The sequence below is a fragment of the Chironomus tepperi genome, unplaced genomic scaffold (assembly GCF_022539635.2).
Source record: "Chironomus tepperi strain 1889 unplaced genomic scaffold, CSIRO-AGI_Ctep_v1 contig_349, whole genome shotgun sequence".
NCBI classification, from domain to species: domain Eukaryota; kingdom Metazoa; phylum Arthropoda; class Insecta; order Diptera; family Chironomidae; genus Chironomus; species Chironomus tepperi.
Window position 1 is genome coordinate 483,889 of NW_027226471.1, and position 20,673 is coordinate 504,561.

At 31.6% G+C, this 20,673-nt stretch overlaps 3 protein-coding genes across 14 annotated transcripts; all 3 read right to left on the reverse strand.

Moving 5' to 3' along the window:
* Positions 1–413: 413 nt before the first annotated feature.
* On the reverse strand, positions 414–12,554 carry Sec24AB (Protein transport protein Sec24AB). 10 transcript variants are annotated; one of them, XM_070644953.1, is made up of 16 exons: positions 11,224–11,570; positions 11,081–11,114; positions 9,488–9,598; positions 9,171–9,395; positions 7,944–9,116; positions 6,146–7,372; positions 5,932–6,058; positions 5,520–5,861; positions 5,263–5,420; positions 5,127–5,200; positions 4,584–4,735; positions 3,901–4,520; positions 3,650–3,834; positions 3,485–3,582; positions 3,283–3,421; positions 414–3,220 (listed from the first exon to the last, which is right to left on the reverse strand). In XM_070644953.1, exons 6-16 carry the CDS (start codon positions 7,355–7,357, stop codon positions 3,109–3,111), a joined length of 3,219 nt encoding a protein of 1,072 aa, XP_070501054.1. In that variant the 5' UTR covers positions 7,358–7,372; positions 7,944–9,116; positions 9,171–9,395; positions 9,488–9,598; positions 11,081–11,114; positions 11,224–11,570; the 3' UTR covers positions 414–3,108. The 10 variants fall into 10 exon arrangements, with proteins under 10 accessions (XP_070501054.1, XP_070501048.1, XP_070501051.1 ...); XM_070644947.1 differs by having other exon boundaries at positions 11,175–11,570; XM_070644950.1 differs by lacking the exons at positions 11,081–11,114; positions 11,224–11,570 and adding an exon at positions 12,388–12,554.
* A 77-nt stretch (positions 12,555–12,631) lies between these two features.
* On the reverse strand, positions 12,632–20,275 carry Ask1 (apoptotic signal-regulating kinase 1). 3 transcript variants are annotated; one of them, XM_070644942.1, is made up of 12 exons: positions 20,014–20,274; positions 19,620–19,837; positions 19,360–19,515; positions 18,695–19,273; positions 17,302–18,598; positions 17,158–17,240; positions 16,636–17,099; positions 16,351–16,464; positions 15,773–16,067; positions 14,809–15,707; positions 14,217–14,754; positions 12,632–13,650 (listed from the first exon to the last, which is right to left on the reverse strand). In XM_070644942.1, exons 1-11 carry the CDS (start codon positions 20,042–20,044, stop codon positions 14,565–14,567), a joined length of 4,326 nt encoding a protein of 1,441 aa, XP_070501043.1. In that variant the 5' UTR covers positions 20,045–20,274; the 3' UTR covers positions 12,632–13,650; positions 14,217–14,564. The 3 variants fall into 3 exon arrangements, with proteins under 3 accessions (XP_070501043.1, XP_070501044.1, XP_070501045.1); XM_070644943.1 differs by having other exon boundaries at positions 14,144–14,754; XM_070644944.1 differs by lacking the exon at positions 16,351–16,464 and having other exon boundaries at positions 20,014–20,275.
* Positions 12,809–13,384, reverse strand: LOC139094029 (uncharacterized). The gene has a single exon (XM_070644902.1). The coding sequence runs from the start codon at positions 13,382–13,384 to the stop codon at positions 12,809–12,811; it is 576 nt and encodes a 191-aa protein (XP_070501003.1).
* Positions 20,276–20,673: the final 398 nt, after the last annotated feature.

The following is a 20,673-nucleotide window of genomic DNA, read 5'->3' on the forward strand; positions in this document are numbered from 1 at the left end:
ACAGAATGTAAGAGGAGGTCTAGATACATACTTAGTCATAACGACCTCATAAAATGACAATACTTGAAGTAATCGAGTTTTGGCTATCCTGAATACAATCATGTAAATAATATTTTAGAATTCTTATCCTGCTTTAAATGTACAGCATAGAACAAAAGCATGAATGATGTAAAAAACGAAGAACAAAAGGAAAAACATGCACGAAATATGTTTAACAGATATCTGTTCTATTTTTTCTCCTTACTTGTGCTGTAGAATGCAGCAACAAGTAGGTTTTTATCGTAATATTTATGTTCCATTCTTGTTTTTAAATTCTTTCCATATTTTTATGTATGAAAAGGAAATTTTGGAATATTTAGGGACAAAAACTTTTTCGTCGTTAATTATGCATGAATAGAAGAAAATTGAAAAAATTGAGGACCGTGTATACAGCTATCATTTATTAAAATTCGTAAAATGTTATAAATATTACAAATTTTCAGTTGTTACTACAACTATTTAAAACAATAATCCTTCATAAAATAGAAATTACAGGAGCTAACGAATAAGAACATGATGATAATGAGATTAAGAAATTGATTTCGATGTCTTGACACTTTTTAATGGCTGGTCATCATCAATTTGTAATTGTTTGAAGATGCAGTTTTCAAAATTGGAATATTCAGTGCTCTTAGTGGGTTCAAAAGGAAAGTCTTAAGCTGTGTGACGTCCATACAAATTAAAATTTGTGAACCCTACCGGATCTGTAGATCCAAATTATTATTGATGAGCTCATTCTTAACTACATAGAATTATTAGTCACAATACGACTTCATGTGTTGCCGTTAGTATGGCGACGTAGAGAATATGTTGTGCTGTTTGAATTGAGGACCCCTCATTAACATCAAGACAAACTCATCTGATCTAATAAAACTTTACATGCCATATAGAATTTTTCCATTCAATCATTTTTCTTTAATTAACTTATAAATATCATCGTGATAAATCATAAGATAAGTTCCATTTTCTTATAATGTGATCTTGATATTAATGCTTATAAAGTAAATATGACTTTTTCCTTTAAACTTATTTTTTCATTTCTTTCATGTGACTTTCAACTTATTTTTTCTTATTTCCAATTGACTCACAAACATACAAAACGAGCAGAAGCAAACATACACGCGTCATCAAGGAAATGAAATATTGCCTCATGCCGCTTGCTAATAAAAGTTCATAAATTATGTCACTATAAAATTGATCTCATTACATTATTCCTTGCTATGATAGTTATAAACTAAAATTAATGCTGTGATGACGTCAAACGTATGCTGCATTACAATTAACAAAGAGCTTTATTAAAAGCTTTGCCTTTAATAAGTTCTAATTCAGATAATAATATTCATAAAGGAGCATGAAATCCTCAAAATCGTATTTCTGTTGCTTGTTATTTACTTGGCATTAATGTGTTTACACATCATCAATCATACTTTTTTTTTGCGAGGCTTTTTTTTTTCCTGTTTTTCCATTACCCAACCTCAATTTAATGTCGATCAATTAAATGAACTTTTTATTAAAATGATTTTTTTCCAACCGTGCTTAATTTTTTTTTTTCTTCATCGCACTCCCATTTTTGCCGTAATTTCCATGCTACCATATACACCACAAGAGTGTGATTTTAATTGTAAAGAACATTTTCCATTAGTCAGCATTTAAAAAGCACAAAATGGCATAAACTATATTATAACTTGACTCGTTTATGGAGAAAGCTGAAGTGCCTCATAATTCTCTCCATTATATCATTCTGACATTCACATGCTTAACATGCATTTTGCTCATATGCATTAATATAGATCCCTACATATTAAGTGCTTATAAATGGGGTTTAAGGAGGAGGGAAAATATGAAAAGTAGCAAAAATTTTGCTTACACATTTCCAGCATTCCTTCACAACTCTAGGAAAATGCATTCTTATCTTGGATTGTATAATTTTAATTACATAATCTAGGCAACAATATCAAGTCTCATAGGAGTTGTTTACTGATGAATTTAATTACAATTTATTGCAAATATTTATATGAAGCAAATTCTTGGTTGTTCATATTGCCTTTCTTCCTACACTTCCTTTATGCTAAATAGCAAATCATGAAAAGTATTGTTGTTGATTCTGTTGCTAATTTGATTAATTTACTAATTGCGGAAATTAATGGATCATCTAATCATGACTTTATCGTATATTAGAATAGTATTATCAGTGCTATACAAAATCTTTTGTAGCAGAACGCAAATTTCGTTAACTAGGGATTTATAATTTTAGGAGCTTTTGATGGATTTTTGGTTGATTCTGTGAATAAAGGTTATTGAACTATTCGATTTATTACGTTTGGATATCACTGATTCAACACATAAATTATGATTTTACAGTGCATTTATTTAAAACGAATAAAAATTGTTACAACACCACTACAATAGCGTCATTACATGACACAAAATTCTCGTGCAGAACAAACTATCCTTTCAAAATCATACATAACTTGATGTTAACAAGAATATATCAAAAGGAATAATGTTGAAAGCAAATTTGTTGGCAAAACCAATTAAAAATTATTTCTTTGATCAAAAGTGAAAAAGGTAAAAGGAAAAAGGTCGAGAAATAGTAACTTTTCTTATAGATTCCGCATTAATGACATAATTTATGAACCTTTTCATTACTTTTACACAAATTTTTATTGATTTGCAATCAAGAAAATTACTTCTTCGTTCAATTGACTTTTCATTCTCTTATGTCACTTAACTTATTTTCAATTTCGTTCCGAAATAAAACAGAATAAAAAGAAATGTTTTAGAAACTTTTCATTGCTATTAAAATAGATAGTCGATAATGGACGATAACATAAATTAAAATCACCGAAAAAATAAGGAAATTAAATGTATTTTATGCAATAATTTTTTTCTCATATAATATATGTAGGTATGTAAAAAAGAAGCGAAGATTCCACTACGAAATATTTTTTCCTTCCTTTTTTCGTCACGTATTTGATAACGATTAATTTTTATATATGTACTAGTAATAACAATTATCATTATTATCATCATTATCGTATTTACACAAACACACATACACACACAAAATTATTTCACTTGTGTTCGCAGATGCTGCAAAAACTCATAATAGCTCAGACTATTCTCATTACGGTCATCAACAAAGTATTGTACGATAAGACTTCTGCAAGGACTTGTATCTCTGTAATAAAAATAATATTCGTGTTTAGCTCAAATCACGTTATTGTATATTTTTCGCCGTACCTGATGATTTGTATGGTTGGATTGAATGGCTTCTCTTCATTTAATGTATTAATGAAATCATGAAGTGCTTCGTTGGATGGAGTCTCAAGATTTGGTAAATTATAGCAGACATCAGGAATTTCATTAACTGAGTTTTTACCTGTGAAAATGATAAGAAGCATTATCGACATTATTCTTCCAATTAGGATGATGAAAATCTTACCAAAAACATTCTTTATTATACTAGGATTAGCATTCGAACCAACGTAAATATACATATTTACACCATTATCCAATAAGAATATCGAACGAGAGTCAAGTCTAGAAAGGAAAACATTTTGAGATTATTATCTATTTTTATGTTTATGACATGCAAAAGAATAGCTACCTTTCAGCAGTTAATTGCAATCTTGGCGGATCTAGTTTATCAGCTTCATCCGAAAATAATGAATCTAGTAAGAAGAAATCTGGATAAATATATCGAATGAGTTGATCAAGCGGTAAGCTTTTCATTTGACACATAGCAAATACACGATCATCCAATCGCGTGCTGGTTCCAGTTCTAAAGGCCATCTAAAAATTATATTAACAAAAATTAATTATGTGTTAATTATGTACACATTTCTTGCAAAAAATTACCTGTTTTAGAAGAGCTAAGATGTACAGTGGAAATAGTGATAAATTTTGAGGTGCAATTAATCCACTAGCTCCTGAAGGTAGATTTTGTGCAAGTTTAAATGCACTAAACACATCGACTGTTGCGTTTATAAAGGCATCTCGAGCATCACTTAAATTCGAACTCAATGATCTATCAACGGCCATTTTTGCCAATAATCCCACAATACATTGTTGGTCAGCAGAATGCATTACTTCTGTTAAGCTTTCTGTTACAGGCAAACATAAAGTATGAACTCGTATTCTTCTCTCCGCCTTACTACTTGTATACAAAAGTGCTGCTTGGAAGCAAACTGTTTTCACATCAGCCAAACTCTCTTCATATGTAATTTGCATTGCAAAACCTGAATCAGGATTAACATTTGGCAATGAGAGTAAATCAGTTGAGCGTACGAAGAAATTGCCATGGAATGTGTGAATACTGAGACCCCGTGTACACCTCACGCGCATTACTGATTCAAATCCTATTTTGCGAGACAAGTATCGAGTCAGTGATCGTTGAAACTCGGTCACTTGTTGCGGCTTATTGATATTGAATAACGGAAAATGTTGAATGCTACCGCCACTAAATTTACTTATTCCAGCTAAACAATCAATTAAAAAATTAGCAATAACTTTTGAAATGAAAATCTTAATTTGTTACTTACACAATGTCGATAAATCACTGTATTGACTATTAAGAAGAAATAGATCTACAGCTATTTGTTGACCAGAACAGTCAAGTGCTAAACGTTTATAGAAATCTGTTGCTGGTCCTAAATGCTGAACGTCTTTTGATGACCTATTATTTGGATCCTCACTGAAAAAATCGACATTTTTAATTTTCGTTTGTCAATTATTATTTTAAGGTTTTTAAAAAATCGATCAATTAAATACAAAATCAATCAATTTTATCAGTTATTTTCATGTTAGTAACCAAATATTATGAACAAAACTATGTCAAAGTATTCAACAAAATAAATTGCGAAATGGCGAATGCCTATGTTGCAATGTTACTTTGAAACGACCTTTCATTTCAATCCATTTCAATGTTTAAATTAAAATGTAAGAAACTCATTACAACTTGAAATTTTCAAAACTCTACAAATGTTTTAAATGGGTTTGTAAGGTTTTCAAATTTAAGTCGTCTAAAATCGGTTACTTATTGTGAAATGGTATAAAATAATTAAAAAAGACAAAGAATAGCTTACCGTGATTGTAAAGCTCCAGGGCCATAATTAGGCAAACATGTTTGAAAAACTGTAACTCTACCGCCTGTCGCACTCTAAATTAAAGAAACAAGAATCAATTAACATATAAGGTTAAATTTAAAAAGTTTTTAAGTACCATTAATTTAAAAGCAGCTTGAAGTGCTGCCCCTAATGCACTTCTATTATCATGCTCGTTTGCAAATCGTTTTGGGAGCTGTTGCAGAAGGTCATTGATAAGCTCTCGACACTCTTTCAAGTTTACGAGTAAATTGTCCGGACAGGGAAGAAAGACATCTAGAAAAAATGATAAGAAAAAAATGAGTTTCGTGTATTAAGCATGCAGATGAATAAACAGAAAACAAAATGTGTTTTTCAATGCCAAATAATAATTACCGTCAACTTCGAGTACTGTAATTTCGTGTGGTTGATTAAAGTTCTCAGCGATATTATAGAAATGAACAGCACTATTAAATGCTATGAAACCAACTTGAGCTCGCGCATCTCCTGGTAAATTATCAAGTTGCTCTTGAATTGTTTGACATGCAATATCAAGATATCCACTTTGTTGAGCTAACGATGAAACGTCGAGTAAGAAAAGATAAACAGCTGGCTGTGGAGGTCTTAGCATATACTCTGATGGTGCAATGAATTCAATTGTACTTGATCTAATTTCAGGCCTCCTTGTTGGATCTCCGTAAGTTTTACTAACTGGATCATATTGAAATTCGTCAGGTACTATAATTGGAAGCAAAAAAATAATTAAAAAATGCTGAATTCCTTCTAAAAATTCTATACAAAGTCTTACATTCATTAATTCGATAACACAAATTGCACTTCCACTTTTTGCTATCTACAAAAAAGACGAATGGATTGATATACGTGCGACAAACTCGACATCTTACAATTGTTGAACAACTGATAACAGGGAGATTCTAAAATTGACAAAAAAATACGTGTGTAAGTTCATATCAGTAATTCCGCCATAACGCATGCCAATTCCTAATTGGATTATCACTTACACTTAAATCTCGATAAGGATGAATTAGAACTCCAAGTGGCAATCTAGACTTTTGGAGTAATGAATTCGATTCGGGAATTTTCGTTAATGTACACCTAAAAATGTCTGGATTACAATTTGTGGCTTCATGAAATTGATGATTTAATTTCACTGGTGGAGGAGCGACTTTTGTTGTTGGCAAAATGTGACGATTTTGCATTAAATCAACGGTTTCTCTTCCCCACATTTTATTAAAACCCTGACTGATAACTGAACCACCAGGAAATTGATTTTGTTGAGCTGGTTGTTGAAGATTTTGGTATTGAAGATTTCCTCTAGCTTGTTGAGGTCCGGGAAAATTCTGATATTGAGGATTGTTGCCCGGATTAAAAGAATTGCTATTATCTGGTGTATTCATTGGTTGAACAGATGGATTTTGTTGCTGAGGATACATTGGCCTTTTTTGCAATGGTTTCGTTTGTGAATTATTATTATTATTTAAAAGATTCTGATCACTTTTTGATGAAAGCATTTGTGTAGGGAAATTTGGAACTGAATTATTTATTGTGAGATTTGCCATACTTGCGCTTAAATGTGGTGGACCAGAAGGTTGCGATGATGGCATTAATGTAGGACCACGATTGAAATTAGTTGGCATTTGTGTGTTATTACTTGCTTCACTCACATTATTGTTATTAACATTACTATTGTTAGTATTTAAAGGAGTCATTGGAAACTGACTAGATGACTGCTGTTGTTGAGGATTCATTAATGGTGGCGGCATAGAAACAGGCGATTGTAATGTTTGTGGCTGCTGACCATGAAAATGTTGATAACTAGGATAACTTTTTGAAGGCGGTAATTGGGAAGCTGGAATTGGAGCATTTGGTGCTAAATTTTGTTGTTGAATTCCAGGCGAAGAAGTTCTTGACGATAATGCGCTATTACTTCCATTAATACCAGCATGAAGTGCATTCGTTTGAAAATTTTGATAGTTTATGCTTGATTGTGCCTGTGTTAATGGCACATTACTTGTTGGAATATTAGGAACTTGTTGCTGAGCTGGCATTGTCATTGGTGGCTTTACTAAATTTACTGGATTCATATTTGGTGGAAGATTCATTTGTTGATATCCTCCATTCACTAATCCTTGATTATTATGTTGTCCATTTTGTTGTTGTGGCATTGGTGCTTGCTGCATATATCCAAAATTTTGAGGAGGTTGTTGAGCCATTATTTGATTGATCAACTAAAATAAATACATTTTTTTGCATTAGTTCCTTGACATTTTGCGGATTTTGCATTGAGATTATTTTGAGGAAAGTAATGTACAAATTAAGCAATTTTATTCATTGAATCGAACAATGAAAAAAATTCAATTTGCTAAATGAAATGTTCAGCGCAGACGAACATCAGACAATCGACCGACCTTCAGAGAAATAACGTATTACAGATCATATCGCAATATTCCACTTGATCTTACAAATCTCCTATGTGGCCTATGCATAACTTTTTTCTATACATTTCTACTGTTAATGACCCACATTTAGTTTTTTTTTTTTTTTTGAAAAAGATCGAAGGTTGACACGAATATCTATATAGTTCCTCTATTCATAAATAATCAAAATGCACCTTGGGATTTGGATAATTAATCGAAATCTTGCTTATCATGAGATATAAACATTCAAGGTCGTGATCAATGTGATAGAATATTAAGAATTAGGTGTAGATTTTCATTGAAATATTTCCTCAAAATAATTTTTCCAAGAATATTCGATGATACACAAATAAATCACAAATTTTTCACTTTTCCACACTACCTTTTATTAAAACTTTGATTTCTTCTTAATTCTCCTTCTTGGATACACTTTTTAACATAGTTTATATGTAATTAAACTGCCACAAAGTACTTTTATTTTAATAAATTTTTCTTGAATAATTGAAACTTCTACGTGGAACTTCGTTTTTACATTCCCTTCGTGTCAAAATTATTTTCTTGAGTTGCGGGCCTCTTTTTTCATCAACATGCAATTCATTCTTGATCCTGTGATGAATGTCTTCTATTATACTTTATAATTTAATAAATTTTCTTAACTAACGGGAAATTTTTACAAAATACAAGCTAGTCATCAACGGTTACTAAAAATTTGAATTTAAAAAATTATCATAGCATCTCAGATCCATAGGAAATGATGTGCAATGTCTGATCCATGGGAAAAAATTGCGCAAAAATTTGAAGTATTAAAACCGTTAAAATACCATGCGCACGTGGATCTGTTAAAAACTATGATCATAATATGATGATGATGATGACAAATGTATAATGTGTATCGCATAGAAAATGTTCTATGTGTTTGTGTCTTATCTACCTGATTGTTAATATTAATGAAACACTATATCAAATTTTATCAACTGACAATTAAATTTTGTGGACTTAAACGTTCATTTATTCTCAGTCGATTGGGTACTTGTGAGTAGAACGCAATAAAATCAGAAGTCAATAATTATGCTGGACTATACACTTTCTGTTTTCTTCTTCTTTGCGATATTTTGTTTTCTCACAGTAAGTTTTGGTTTTGGGAAAATGTTTTTCCGCAATTGACAACATTTCTAATTATTTACATGCTTCATCAGTACTCATGTACATGGTTCGGTAGAACATTAAGGAATTATCAATTTGAAATGGCACGACAGGCACAGGGTAATATGGGAGCACTTGAACTAATTGAAAATATCTAATTATTGATTAAATTTATAGCACAAAATAGAGCAGAGAATGGAGATTGTAGGATATCAGTATACACAATAGAAAGAGGAGCTCAAAGGCAAACAGTTATTAATTATGCATCTAATTCATCTCCAAACACAAAAGATGATCTCCCTCCTGCGTATAACGAAGCAATCAAAATGTCCTTAATGAGTCCTCAACCTTTCCAAAATTCAATTAACTCGCCTACGGAAAATTCTCCTCCGAGAAGAAACAGTTCAACGATCTAAAATAAAAATATTGATGACATCTGTGAAGGATAAACATAAGTGATACATACTTTTGTGATAAATTAATTAACAAAAAATGTTTTTATTGTTGTGAATATAAAGTAATAAAAAAATGATGTGTGATGTTATTCGGGATACTTTAAACTACTTTGGTACTTCCGCATAATTTGGTGGCCTTTCTGGCAATTGTGTAGGCGTTGTGATTGTTTGTGTGGGTGGAGTAGTTGGCGTTTGAACTGTTTGAATCACTACCTGGTCATAGCTTGGTGGTAAGTCTAAAATGTTAGTGAATAGAAGTGATAATTGAATTAGTAAACGATATAGCTGGCTAATGCCAGCTTAAAAGTCTCAAAGATCCTAAACTTACCATAATGATGACGAAGTGTCGTGGATATATTTGTCGAAAATCTACTAGGATCATTTGTTGGAATGGTGTATATCACATTTGAAGAACAAGTTGTCTGCACGACTGGTTGAGCTAAAAAGAAATAGCTTTATCAATTATTGTTATCTTAATTATTATCAGGGAATATATTTTCACTTTTTCGCGATATTTCACATGTGAACATGGAATAAATTTGTTAAAATAAAAATATTGGAAGTAAACCCACAACGTGATATATTAATGAGTTGCGTATCAAACTTTATCATGAGAATGACGGTAATAATGATCGATAAAAGTATTAGGAGCAACACTAAAATCCCGAAAACTTCCATTATATTCACTTGTTGAATACGTTCTACAACACATTTATGGCAATCGCAACAACACTAAAGGTATTGAACGTTGAATACGATTTATAGAAACTGATAACCAGACGATAAATATAATCGATGATCGACTGAGAAAATTATCAACTCATCGACATATTCCATTCGTACACAAATATTTTTTTCTTCTACCTGATTCAAAATAAACTAATAAATGACACATTCTTCACACCTCGTATTATTGCTCGTCTTTTCTTATTTACTTCCCATACTATGAATTACATTATAAAAGGAAGAAGCAATACAAACACGGATGTTTTATTTATACTGTCCTTTTAAATATCCCAACACACACTTATTTCATACCAAGTAACATTTTATTGCGAAATCTCTACTTATTGTGTCTGTTTATGATCTTCTTCTTTTATAAGATTTATCCGATAATTTTGATAAAAAGATATGATACTTTAATATTTATAGATAGGATATCATACGATATAAGAAATTTTTCTTAATAATTTAGTTCCTTCTAATCCACTTAGTATGACAAAGACAGAAAATATTTTTTGATACATCTCTGATCAAACTATAGCAATTAAATAGTTAATTTTTTTGGTTGATTGTTAATCATGAAGGCACTTGAGATTTTTTTATCAAATTTAAAATCATGTTAGTTTTAATGGGATTAGACACTTGAATTTCTTATCGGTTAGTTTTTGATTATTTTATTTAAATCCTTAAAATTCCTTGGATTTCACTGATTTTTCTAGAACCATTCAATTGTTTTCCAGATATGAAATTGTATGGTTTCGTAAAAAAGTATCTTTTTTCATACCAATTTAAATTTCAAATCACTGTTTGTCAATCCTTTATATAATCGTAGACCATAGTCCATATAATTAATCAAAAAATTAAACTCACTGCCGTCATTAATGGTTTGAGGATTTGAATTATAAACTGCACGTCTTCTTTTATTTCTTCTATTTTCGAGAGCCCATAATATAAACCAAATTGCCACAACAGGAATAAAAATGAAGCTAATAAACACAAGAACATCCATAACTTTAAGCGAAGTCAATCTACACTAAATCTAACTTTTTTTATCGCGACTTAAAAATCAAAAAAACAAAGAATAAAAGCGATTTCACAATCTATGATAAGGAAAAATGATTAATTAACCTGACGCGTCAGAAAATAGATAAAGAAACGAACATGATGTCAAAAATGCATTTCTGGATGTGAAACTTACATGTTTTTAGACGTTTCTTTTTGTCAAATGAGTACTGAAAAGATTCATTAGCAATGATCACTTAATTTCATCGAAATAAAATTATAATTCACACCAATGAAAGCCATATTAGGAAGGTTGAAATAAGGATAAACGAAATATACCAATAGAACTGATCCATAATAATTTTTTAAATTTTAAATCACACTTCCAAGTAAGTCCTCAAGTATACATTCTGCAGATATCAACTAAACTAAAGGAACTAAATCGAACAACTCTACCAGCCGACAATAATGAAAGTGGCATGATTGAACTAGGCGATATATCTATCGGGACGCATTTGAAATTAATTTAATGATTATTTTTTATCACAAAATCGATAACTGAATACGAGTAGAGGTGATAAGAACTACAAAAGTTTCCGTATTTTTCCTTCATTATTTATTTTAGTATCTTGATGTGTATTTATAACTATAGATTAATGCTACATATTAATTGAGTGGTCACGGGAATTCATTCATCAATATTAAAAAATACGTCATACCGTCATTATGTCTCCAACGTCTCTGAACTTGAGAAGGTAAATCATTGCTCGTGGTTGATTTATAATTGTGTTTACCAAATGAATATAATCCAACAACAAGGAAAACTAAGAAGAACGTGATCATTATCGACTCAAAAATCATGACTCAATACAATGAATTTCAACTTTTCAAATTAAAAATGTTCGTTATTTCAGAACACTGCAAATGTTTCATAGAATTGAACTGGTTTGTAACACAAATCAGGAGCTTTATCACTTATCCTGTAAAAGTGTCACAATCAGTGTAATATTTTGGACAACTTTCCACACGAGACTAACGCAAAATACTCAAGAATTTTTATGACATTTTTCACACGAGCTTCACAAAAAATCATAAAACCGATTTTAAAGAAGGCTGATAAGCAACTGAAAAATACTCGAACTGTTTTGTTTGCTTTCCTTTCCATTAAACAACTTCCATTCTTTGATTTATATTACCATTGTTATGTCTATATCTATCTTCCATTAACATTTCAGTTTCCCTTCGCTTCTTTTTTTTCAACTCGTAGGCGATTGAGACAAAAAGGACGACTACACAGATAATTATGATTGTCAATAGAATCATTTCTGGAAGCACTGCAGAGGTTTACTTCATACGCCTTAAACACAGATACTGATTTTTATCAATTTAACTTTATCAATCTCGATTTCACTACCTTTATCTGTCATGACTTAAGTCTTGATCGCAAAAAATTGATAATTTTATCACACACATAGTCAGTCACAAGAACACAAACATTCTTACCACAATGAATATTGGAACACCGTCGTGGAACATGATAATTATTGTCACGATGCTGTCTTAAGGTTCTCTTCCGGAGAGTGTTAAAAAGCAATGCCAGGAAGAAAATCGTCGACAGCATTAAAATTATTACTACAACTGTCATATTGATATAGACGTTAATAAACAACTGAAAGTACTTTCATGTGCTTTATACAGTTTTATTGTCTAATCAACAATCAAAATGCGAATGATAACAATTTAAAGATTATCACAATAACAAATTTGGTCTATTCTTTATTTCTTCACTTGATGTTCATAAAGGATCATTTACAAATGACAATCCTTTCTCAAAAAATCCACAAATTAAGAGATGACGTAATAAGGATATCTCATAATCTCATAATAAAATGCATCACATTGGTTTGTAATAGAAAATAAATAATTAATAACGAGGAGGTGCTGAAGGTGATGGATTGTAAGGAACTGTGCTAATAATAATTCCTTGAGGGGGACTGAAGTACTGTTGGGGATTTTGAGGATTAAATAATGGTTGATTATTTGTTGATGGCACGAATGACATCGCTTGTGTTTGCGAAACGTTTTGCTGTGGCGGATAAGGCATTGGTTGATTCTGTTGTGGCGGGTAAGGCATTGGTTGATTTTGTTGTGGGGGATAAGGCATTGGTTGATTCTGTTGTGGCGGATAAGGCATTGATTGATTCTGTTGAGGCGGATAAGGCATATTCTGACTTTGTTGAGGCGGATAAGGTTGAGGCTGACTTTGTTGAGGCGGATAAGGTTGAGGCTGACTTTGTGGATATGGATCTAGTTGATATGGTTCTGGTTGGTTTGACGTTTGAGATGGCTGAACTACAATTGATGCAGTATACGCAGTTTGAGCTGCTGCACCTCGAGCTAATGTTTCTCGTTTATTCTTCCTTAGCTTTATACTGAATATTATACAAAAAAGGGTTAATCCTGAACCAATTGTTATTAAGACGATTAGCCATGCGTCCATTTCTAGTATCTGTTTGTATATGGAACTTGATTTTGCTGATAAGATTGATTATAAGGAGGCGGTGCCACTGGTTGCGCGTAGTGCAAATTTAATCTTTGTTCGGCTTGATATACAGCTGGCGAAATGTGCTGACTATTTTGGAAATTATTGGGGACTTGAGTTACAACTACTTGCTGTTGAGGTTGTTGAATCGTATAAATTACTGGTTCTTGCACTCTCACCATTCGCTGGTTTGTATATCCTCGATTTCTTTTTGACACTGATACCTATAATATGAGAATTATATTGAAATTAAGTCCCGATCGATAATAATAAAAAGAAAATCGAGCACAAGAAGCAAGTGACATGTGAAATTACAACTTAATAAAATGCTCTCCGTACGATTTTTTGTGGCGCTCGGAAGCATTCTCATTAAAATTAGATAAAGCAACTTTTATGGAAGTTTGTTGGTACTGTTTGTTTTCAGTTCTTATTAGTTACATGCTTGCATGAGTTTAGACTTTGTTCACTTATGACGTATACATTAATTTAAAAGGTTTAATTTTTGATAGAAATATATTTTCAAATTTCACAATATAAATGGAACTCAAATATATCATTTAAGGATAGACGTCATTTGCGAATAAAATAATACCTAATTCTTGAACAATTTCACCACAAAACTTTATTTTTATTTGATAAGAGATAAAAAAAGTCATGAATCACTGCGATTAATTTCTTCCTCGTTTATATGCACGTAATTAAAATAAAAATTATTGCCTGTAAAATGCACTATAAGCTACAATCCAAGAATATTCAAGCACTTATGTCTAGTTAATAATTAAATAGTTACAGCGATTAGGACGATCAAAATTGGTAGAAAGAAAATCATGAACCACCACCAAAAACTCATCGTATGAAAGGTATATTCGTGACTAAATTACACTGTGATTCATTTTTTGTTATTTTACACCAAACGAAATCTTATCAATTAGATAAATTTTTATCAATGACGTATGTCATTTGTATATATTTGTGACAGGCACTACTAAAACACCTGAATATTTCATGTGTATTAATGTCTCAGAAACAAGAAAAAATGTTTCATTTATTCATCATAACAACAAAATTAGTAAACATTATAAAAAATAAAGCATGAACAGAGCTTTCTTAGTTGCACTTTAGTAATTTGATTTTTTTTTTATTCACAAGAATCATAAGAACTATTTGTGGTGCTTGAAGTAGAATCATAGCTGTTGAAGCAACTTGTTTCACTGGGATATCCATTTATCACTTGGTCAGTCATTGTACGTTGTAGCTCTACTTGATAGCTGATATACTTTTTACGGTGAGCAAGAATCAACTTCCATATTCGAACTTCCGTTCCGGCTCTGTAAAATATAATTTATTAAAAACATAAAATTCAAACTTAAGACTTAACTTACCTTAAACCAATTCTACGAATATCATCTTTATCAGAAAAGTAAATAAAATCTTCATAGGTGAAATCAGCAATTCCAATAGCTGCTCGGGATTCTTCATCAAAACCATTACGAGTCAGCCATTCCACCAATTTCATATCATGGCACTGTCTCAAAGGACTTTTTAATTGTGGATTCTTAAATAAGGGTAACTGGAGCTTATTGTTATTAATGTGAACTGTTTTTTCAATATTATTGTCTTCTGTACTTGGCGTCGTTTCTACAGAAAGTGATGTCTTCCTTGTATTCTGATCGTCACTATAATAACCATAAGAAATACTTCTTTCGAAATTTCGAGTAAATGTTGTGAACTGTTGTACAATTATCTTTAGTGCATCGACACCACTTTCGCTTGATTTTAAGAAATTCTGAAGACTTTTATGAGATTCCAACAGTTCATTAATAAGCTTTGAATTTTCATTTTTCAATATTTTCAATTGTTCTAATAAAATCTTATTATCATAATTTTCCTTAACATTGTGATGCTTAATTTTTGCTGAATTAACAGTACTGATTCCTGAATTTGAGAGTTCATCGACGTCGTCATCATCTCCATAACCGAAATCTCGTTCACTGCCAGCCAGATTTGCGCCAAGTTCTGGAGATAAAACCATTAATCCAGCATGGACAGCACCTTTAACCAAGTTATCCAGTGCAAACATCCAATGCGGTTTAATATTGACACTTCTTAATACAGTATTGACTGCATCTTGAAATTTAAATAATGCATAGTGGAGATGATCAATTGCTGTAGGATCAAAATCTAATTCCTTTTTTAATTGTATTAAAGCCTTTTTCAATCCTTCTTTCTTTTGATCTGTGATGTAGTCGCGTAACATTCCTATTAAGGTTTCAAGATGAGACTGAGAAATTGGAAAGAGTGTAAATATCACTTGAATTTGACACATTAATGAGAATTCACACTTACGATATTGAGCACAATTTTTTCGGATCGATCATTTGCAATCTTCTCCATCCAAACCTCACAAATTTTCTTTTCGTCTTGCAAAAGAACCTTAGACAAAGTCTGACGACGTTGAGAATCTTTCTTCAATAAATAAAAGCCATCACTTTCATTTGCTTCTCCGGCAAGATTTTTTGATGTTGACGATATCACATCATTTTCTGGAACTTCCGGGGATAGCAAAACGCCTGTTGAACTTCGTCTGAATGCTGAATTAAAATCATTATCAGCCACATCGACGGACGGTGTTGTGATGGAACTAAATTAAAGTATTTAATAAATAGAATACTTCTGAGTATGAAGTTATAGTTATCAAAAGATTGTATGAATGAAAGTAACTAACTCAAAATGTGTTAGATTTAAATTTCTTGATATCGTCTAAAAGGTATGATTAAAAACCGTACAATTTTTTTCCTCCTAAACGGGCTTTGTAAGGTTCACCACATTTAGTCGGTTATTTTAAATATTTTTTAGCCGTTAATATTCAAATTTAGACGACTTCAAGAAATTCTATGCGGGAAAAACGAAAGAAAATTGCATACCTGACAGTACTTATTGTTGGTATTTGTATAGGACTTAAATGACTTTTGGCAGACAATTTTTTATGTTCAGATTTCAAATGTGAAGTGGGTGATGAGAAATGATTACTGGGTGTCCTTTTTGATGCATTTATAAACATAGTGACAGTAAAATAAAATGGAAGCACAAACACAAAAGAAATAAAATATATGGATTTAACAAGCATTAAGTGGTAACAAAACAAAATAATGAAAAAACTTTGAAGAAAATTCAAAATGTAATTTAATTCAATTAAATAATTTACTCACTCAAATTCGGGAGTCGTAGGAGTATTGCACGCAGATACGCTTTGTTGATGTGTGTTAGGTATACTTGAAGGCTTTGCAACCATTCGGTCGACAGGTACAGAATAGCTTCGAGAAAAATCGACTGTATTTGTGGATGTTGATGAAGGCATATGATTTCTTGAGCGTCTATGTTTATCTGATAAAAATGGATCATCCAATAATTGTGCAGCAGTTGCTCGTACATCAACGTCCACTGCAAAGCATCTTAAAATGAATTTTTTTGCCATTGCGGACATTTCTTCAGGAATTTCCGGATGCTTCTTATAAAATCCGATTTTGAACATAGCTGCTTCTTGTGATCCAAGTTCAATGAATGGTGGCTTCCCTGTAGCCATTTCTACATTCGTACAGCCAAAAGCCCAAATATCAGCCGGAGGTCCATAACCGCGATTACCTTGATCAATTATTTCTGGTGCCATAAAATTCTGTCGAATAGAACTTGTTAAAATTAAGATTCAAATGAAATAATTCATTTAAACATACAACAGTCCCTGTAAATGTCCCAGCTTTAGGATTAATTCCAGCCAACCTTTTTGATGTACCAAAGTCAGAGATTTTAATAACACCTAAAATAGAATTAATTTTTTTTAGAAATGCAATAAAATCTATCAAAAATTTTATGCTTACCGCTATAAGTATTGACAAGAACATTATCTCCTTTTATGTCACGATGAACGATCTTTTGGTCATGAAGATATTTTAGACCAGATAAAATCTGTTTGCTGTAATGTGCAATAGTGCTTTCATTATCCTTCAATGGACCCCATTTTGAGCGTAATAGGGCTGAAAGCGAACCTCCGGGAACTTGTTCCATAATAATTTTAAAGAATCCATCTTCAGATACTGATCCAAAATAAGTTACAATATTTTTATGACGGAGTTGAGAGTGAAGCTTAATTTCTTCGTGTAAAGGTTGAACAAGATCAAAAATCTTTTCAGGCACTTCTTTTATTGCAACCCTCATTTGAGTAAAAATATCTCGTCCAGCATAAACTTTTCCATAAGTTCCTTTTCCTAATACTACTTTTTGTTTGTTTTCGTCCAATTCGTACTCAAATTTAATCTCTTCGGTAAGAAACTCTTCATCTAATCTTACAAACGATTCACCTTCTTTAGTCATTTCGAGAATATAGTCGTAGAAACTTTGCCTGCATATCACGGACGGGAAGAATATTTGAAAATCATCTGAATTTTGATAGACATAAAGGTAAAGGCATCTCTCATCGCGTTTATACAACGATACAGACTTAATTTGATCGGCCATAAATAGAAAATTGTGTCGTTTCCTACAATTATCATTCTCATGATTAGCACAAATATTTATGATTTCAATTGATCGTTTTCCCTCAGCATCCATATTCACTGTTGCGTGTGAAGGCATAAAGACGTTATGATTGCTACTTTTATTGCTTTGTTGTTCGAAGATAATAATTGGAAAACGTATATCAGTTCCGCTTTCGGTGTTTATTGCTTCGAGGAAAAATTCGACCCAAAAGTCAAATACTTTTCGTTCAGGCGATATTGGATCGTTTTCATGTGACACACGAAATTGATTTATCAATTGAATATTTCCAATAGTCGACTTTAAATACCAATTCGGTGGTTTAAGCTTAAACATACATTGGGCGGCTAAGATTGCTTTCGAGTAGTCCTCAACAAGGACAGATATTTCAAAGAATGTGGCTACAAGCCAATAATCTGTTAATTGTGACAGTTCACCACGTCGTCCTATCAACGAATTCAATACAATTGCTATGTGGCTTAATTCCTGTGATGTTCCAAATGAATCTCCTTTAATTACAAGTAATGTTGCGAGATTTATTCCTGCATATTCATTAGGTTGTACTTCAAATGATTTCCTGTACCAATGAATTGCATTTTGTAATGATTCGCTATCAGAGTAATTTGATTCAACAAAAATATCCTGCATAAACAAAACAATCAATTAGTGTTATTCATAAAAAATTAATAGAGTTCAATTGGATATGATGAAATGTAGTTTTTCATGTATTATACTTACTTTATAAATTCGTCCACAAAGACAGAGCATATCAGGAAAATGATTGTTCTTCTTTTCGAGAGCCTTAATACAAACTTGAAGTGCTTTTTCGCGATCACCACTTGCATTACGTCTATTGAGTGCGAACGCATATAAGTAGGACATTTGACCTGTATGCATAACTTTTTGAGTACTTGGAACTGTTTGCAAATCGTTTACTAAATTGACCATTGCATCGTAATCTTGAACATCACGTAATGAATACATATAGGATTGAAATATATCACCAGAAAGAACGTTAGGATCGTCAAGTCTCTTTCGCATGTTTCTTAATTTCTTCTTTTGTTCATCCATATCATTCAATTCCCTTATTGCACGTAAATCAGCTAAAAACTTTTCCTTCAAATGAGCTTTTGACTGAATCTCAGCATCGAGTAGAATTTTTCTAACTCTCTGATAAAGTGTTTGTTGCTTATTGCCATCAACATCTTCTCCTCCTTTTACAGGATTTGTAATAATGCACGAATTTTTCTCCTCTGATAACCGATACGGTAAAAATGTGTAATTTGAAGTAGAGATTTTCAACCTCAGTGTGGCTTCCTAAGATAAGCAATCACACGTGTCAATCATTATAAAATGTGTAAATAAACAAACAACATGAATCACAAAATAAAATAATAACTTACCTGATCTACATCATTGCAAAGTACTACATTACTTTTCATATCGAAACTCTCACGAATACCAATTTTATATGATAAGGAACTTTGTTGATGCTGAATAGATAAATCAACGATTGCTACATCAGCGCTATTAAAAATATCTGCAGTATTCGTGTCACCCTAAAAAGATCAAGATAAAAGAGAAAAAAATCATATACTTCCTTTTTCTTCTTCTTACGTTATTTGTTGTTCACTTAGTCATCAGAAAAAGAATATGTACTTACAAAATCAAGCTTTCCGAATTGTACTAATTGAAGATTGCAGGCAATTGACTGACAAGCCAATTTGACTTCTTCGTAAGCCATTTTTCGGTGCAAATAGTTTTCTTGAGTTTCTGTCAAATCTATGATCAAACATACTTCCTTAATGCCTGCACCTTTTGTTGAGTTAGACGAACTTTTGTGAATATCAGAGGAGGAGTCTGTATTAACAAGATGATGCTCTGAAATGAAAGCAAATTGAACTCATTGATCGTTATTTATTGCTCAATTGACACACTATTCATAATTAATTTTGCATTTTAATCAACATCTGCACTTTTTCTAATAAATTTCAAGGTCATTAGAAAATTACGTTTAATTTTGAATACTCGCTTATATCTTGCATAATTATACATACCTATGGCATCTTCTGTTCCTCGAGTACTCATGATAAATGAGTATTAAGGCTGCATTGATTGAGAATTTTAAATGATATTTTTTTCTTAAATTTATTTGCTTTCTTCACGTATTTTTATTTCACTCCGAAATTTTCGGAATTTTACATCCACGCTCTTAGTTTAGGGAACTGCTGCTTTTAGTATTCGCGTTTTTTCGAACAATAACAAATCTATTTTGAAGTTGTATGTGTGTGTTTGTGTGTGTGCTTTTCTCGGAAAATATTGCAAAATCTTTAATCATAAATTATGAATTGAACACTAATTGATAATGTACGAAATGAATTAATAAGCTATCCAATTTAACTAAACTCACTAGTATTATATGTTCACTGATCGTACACTATTAATTTCACCATAAATTCGACAATATTTTGAAATGTTGCTTGAATATTTCTAAAAATTATTTTTGTAATACAAACTGATACACACTTTAAATTATTCAATTACTTTATCATCACATGATACTATTATTAAACTTATTTCAGTTATTAATGCTTTAGAAGCATTTTAAATACGATAATTAATGAAAAGAAGCTTTTCAGCCAAAGAAAAATTACAGTTGTGTGAATAACACGGATTAGCTGGAGCCGTTTAGAAATTATGTCTAATTATGTATTGTC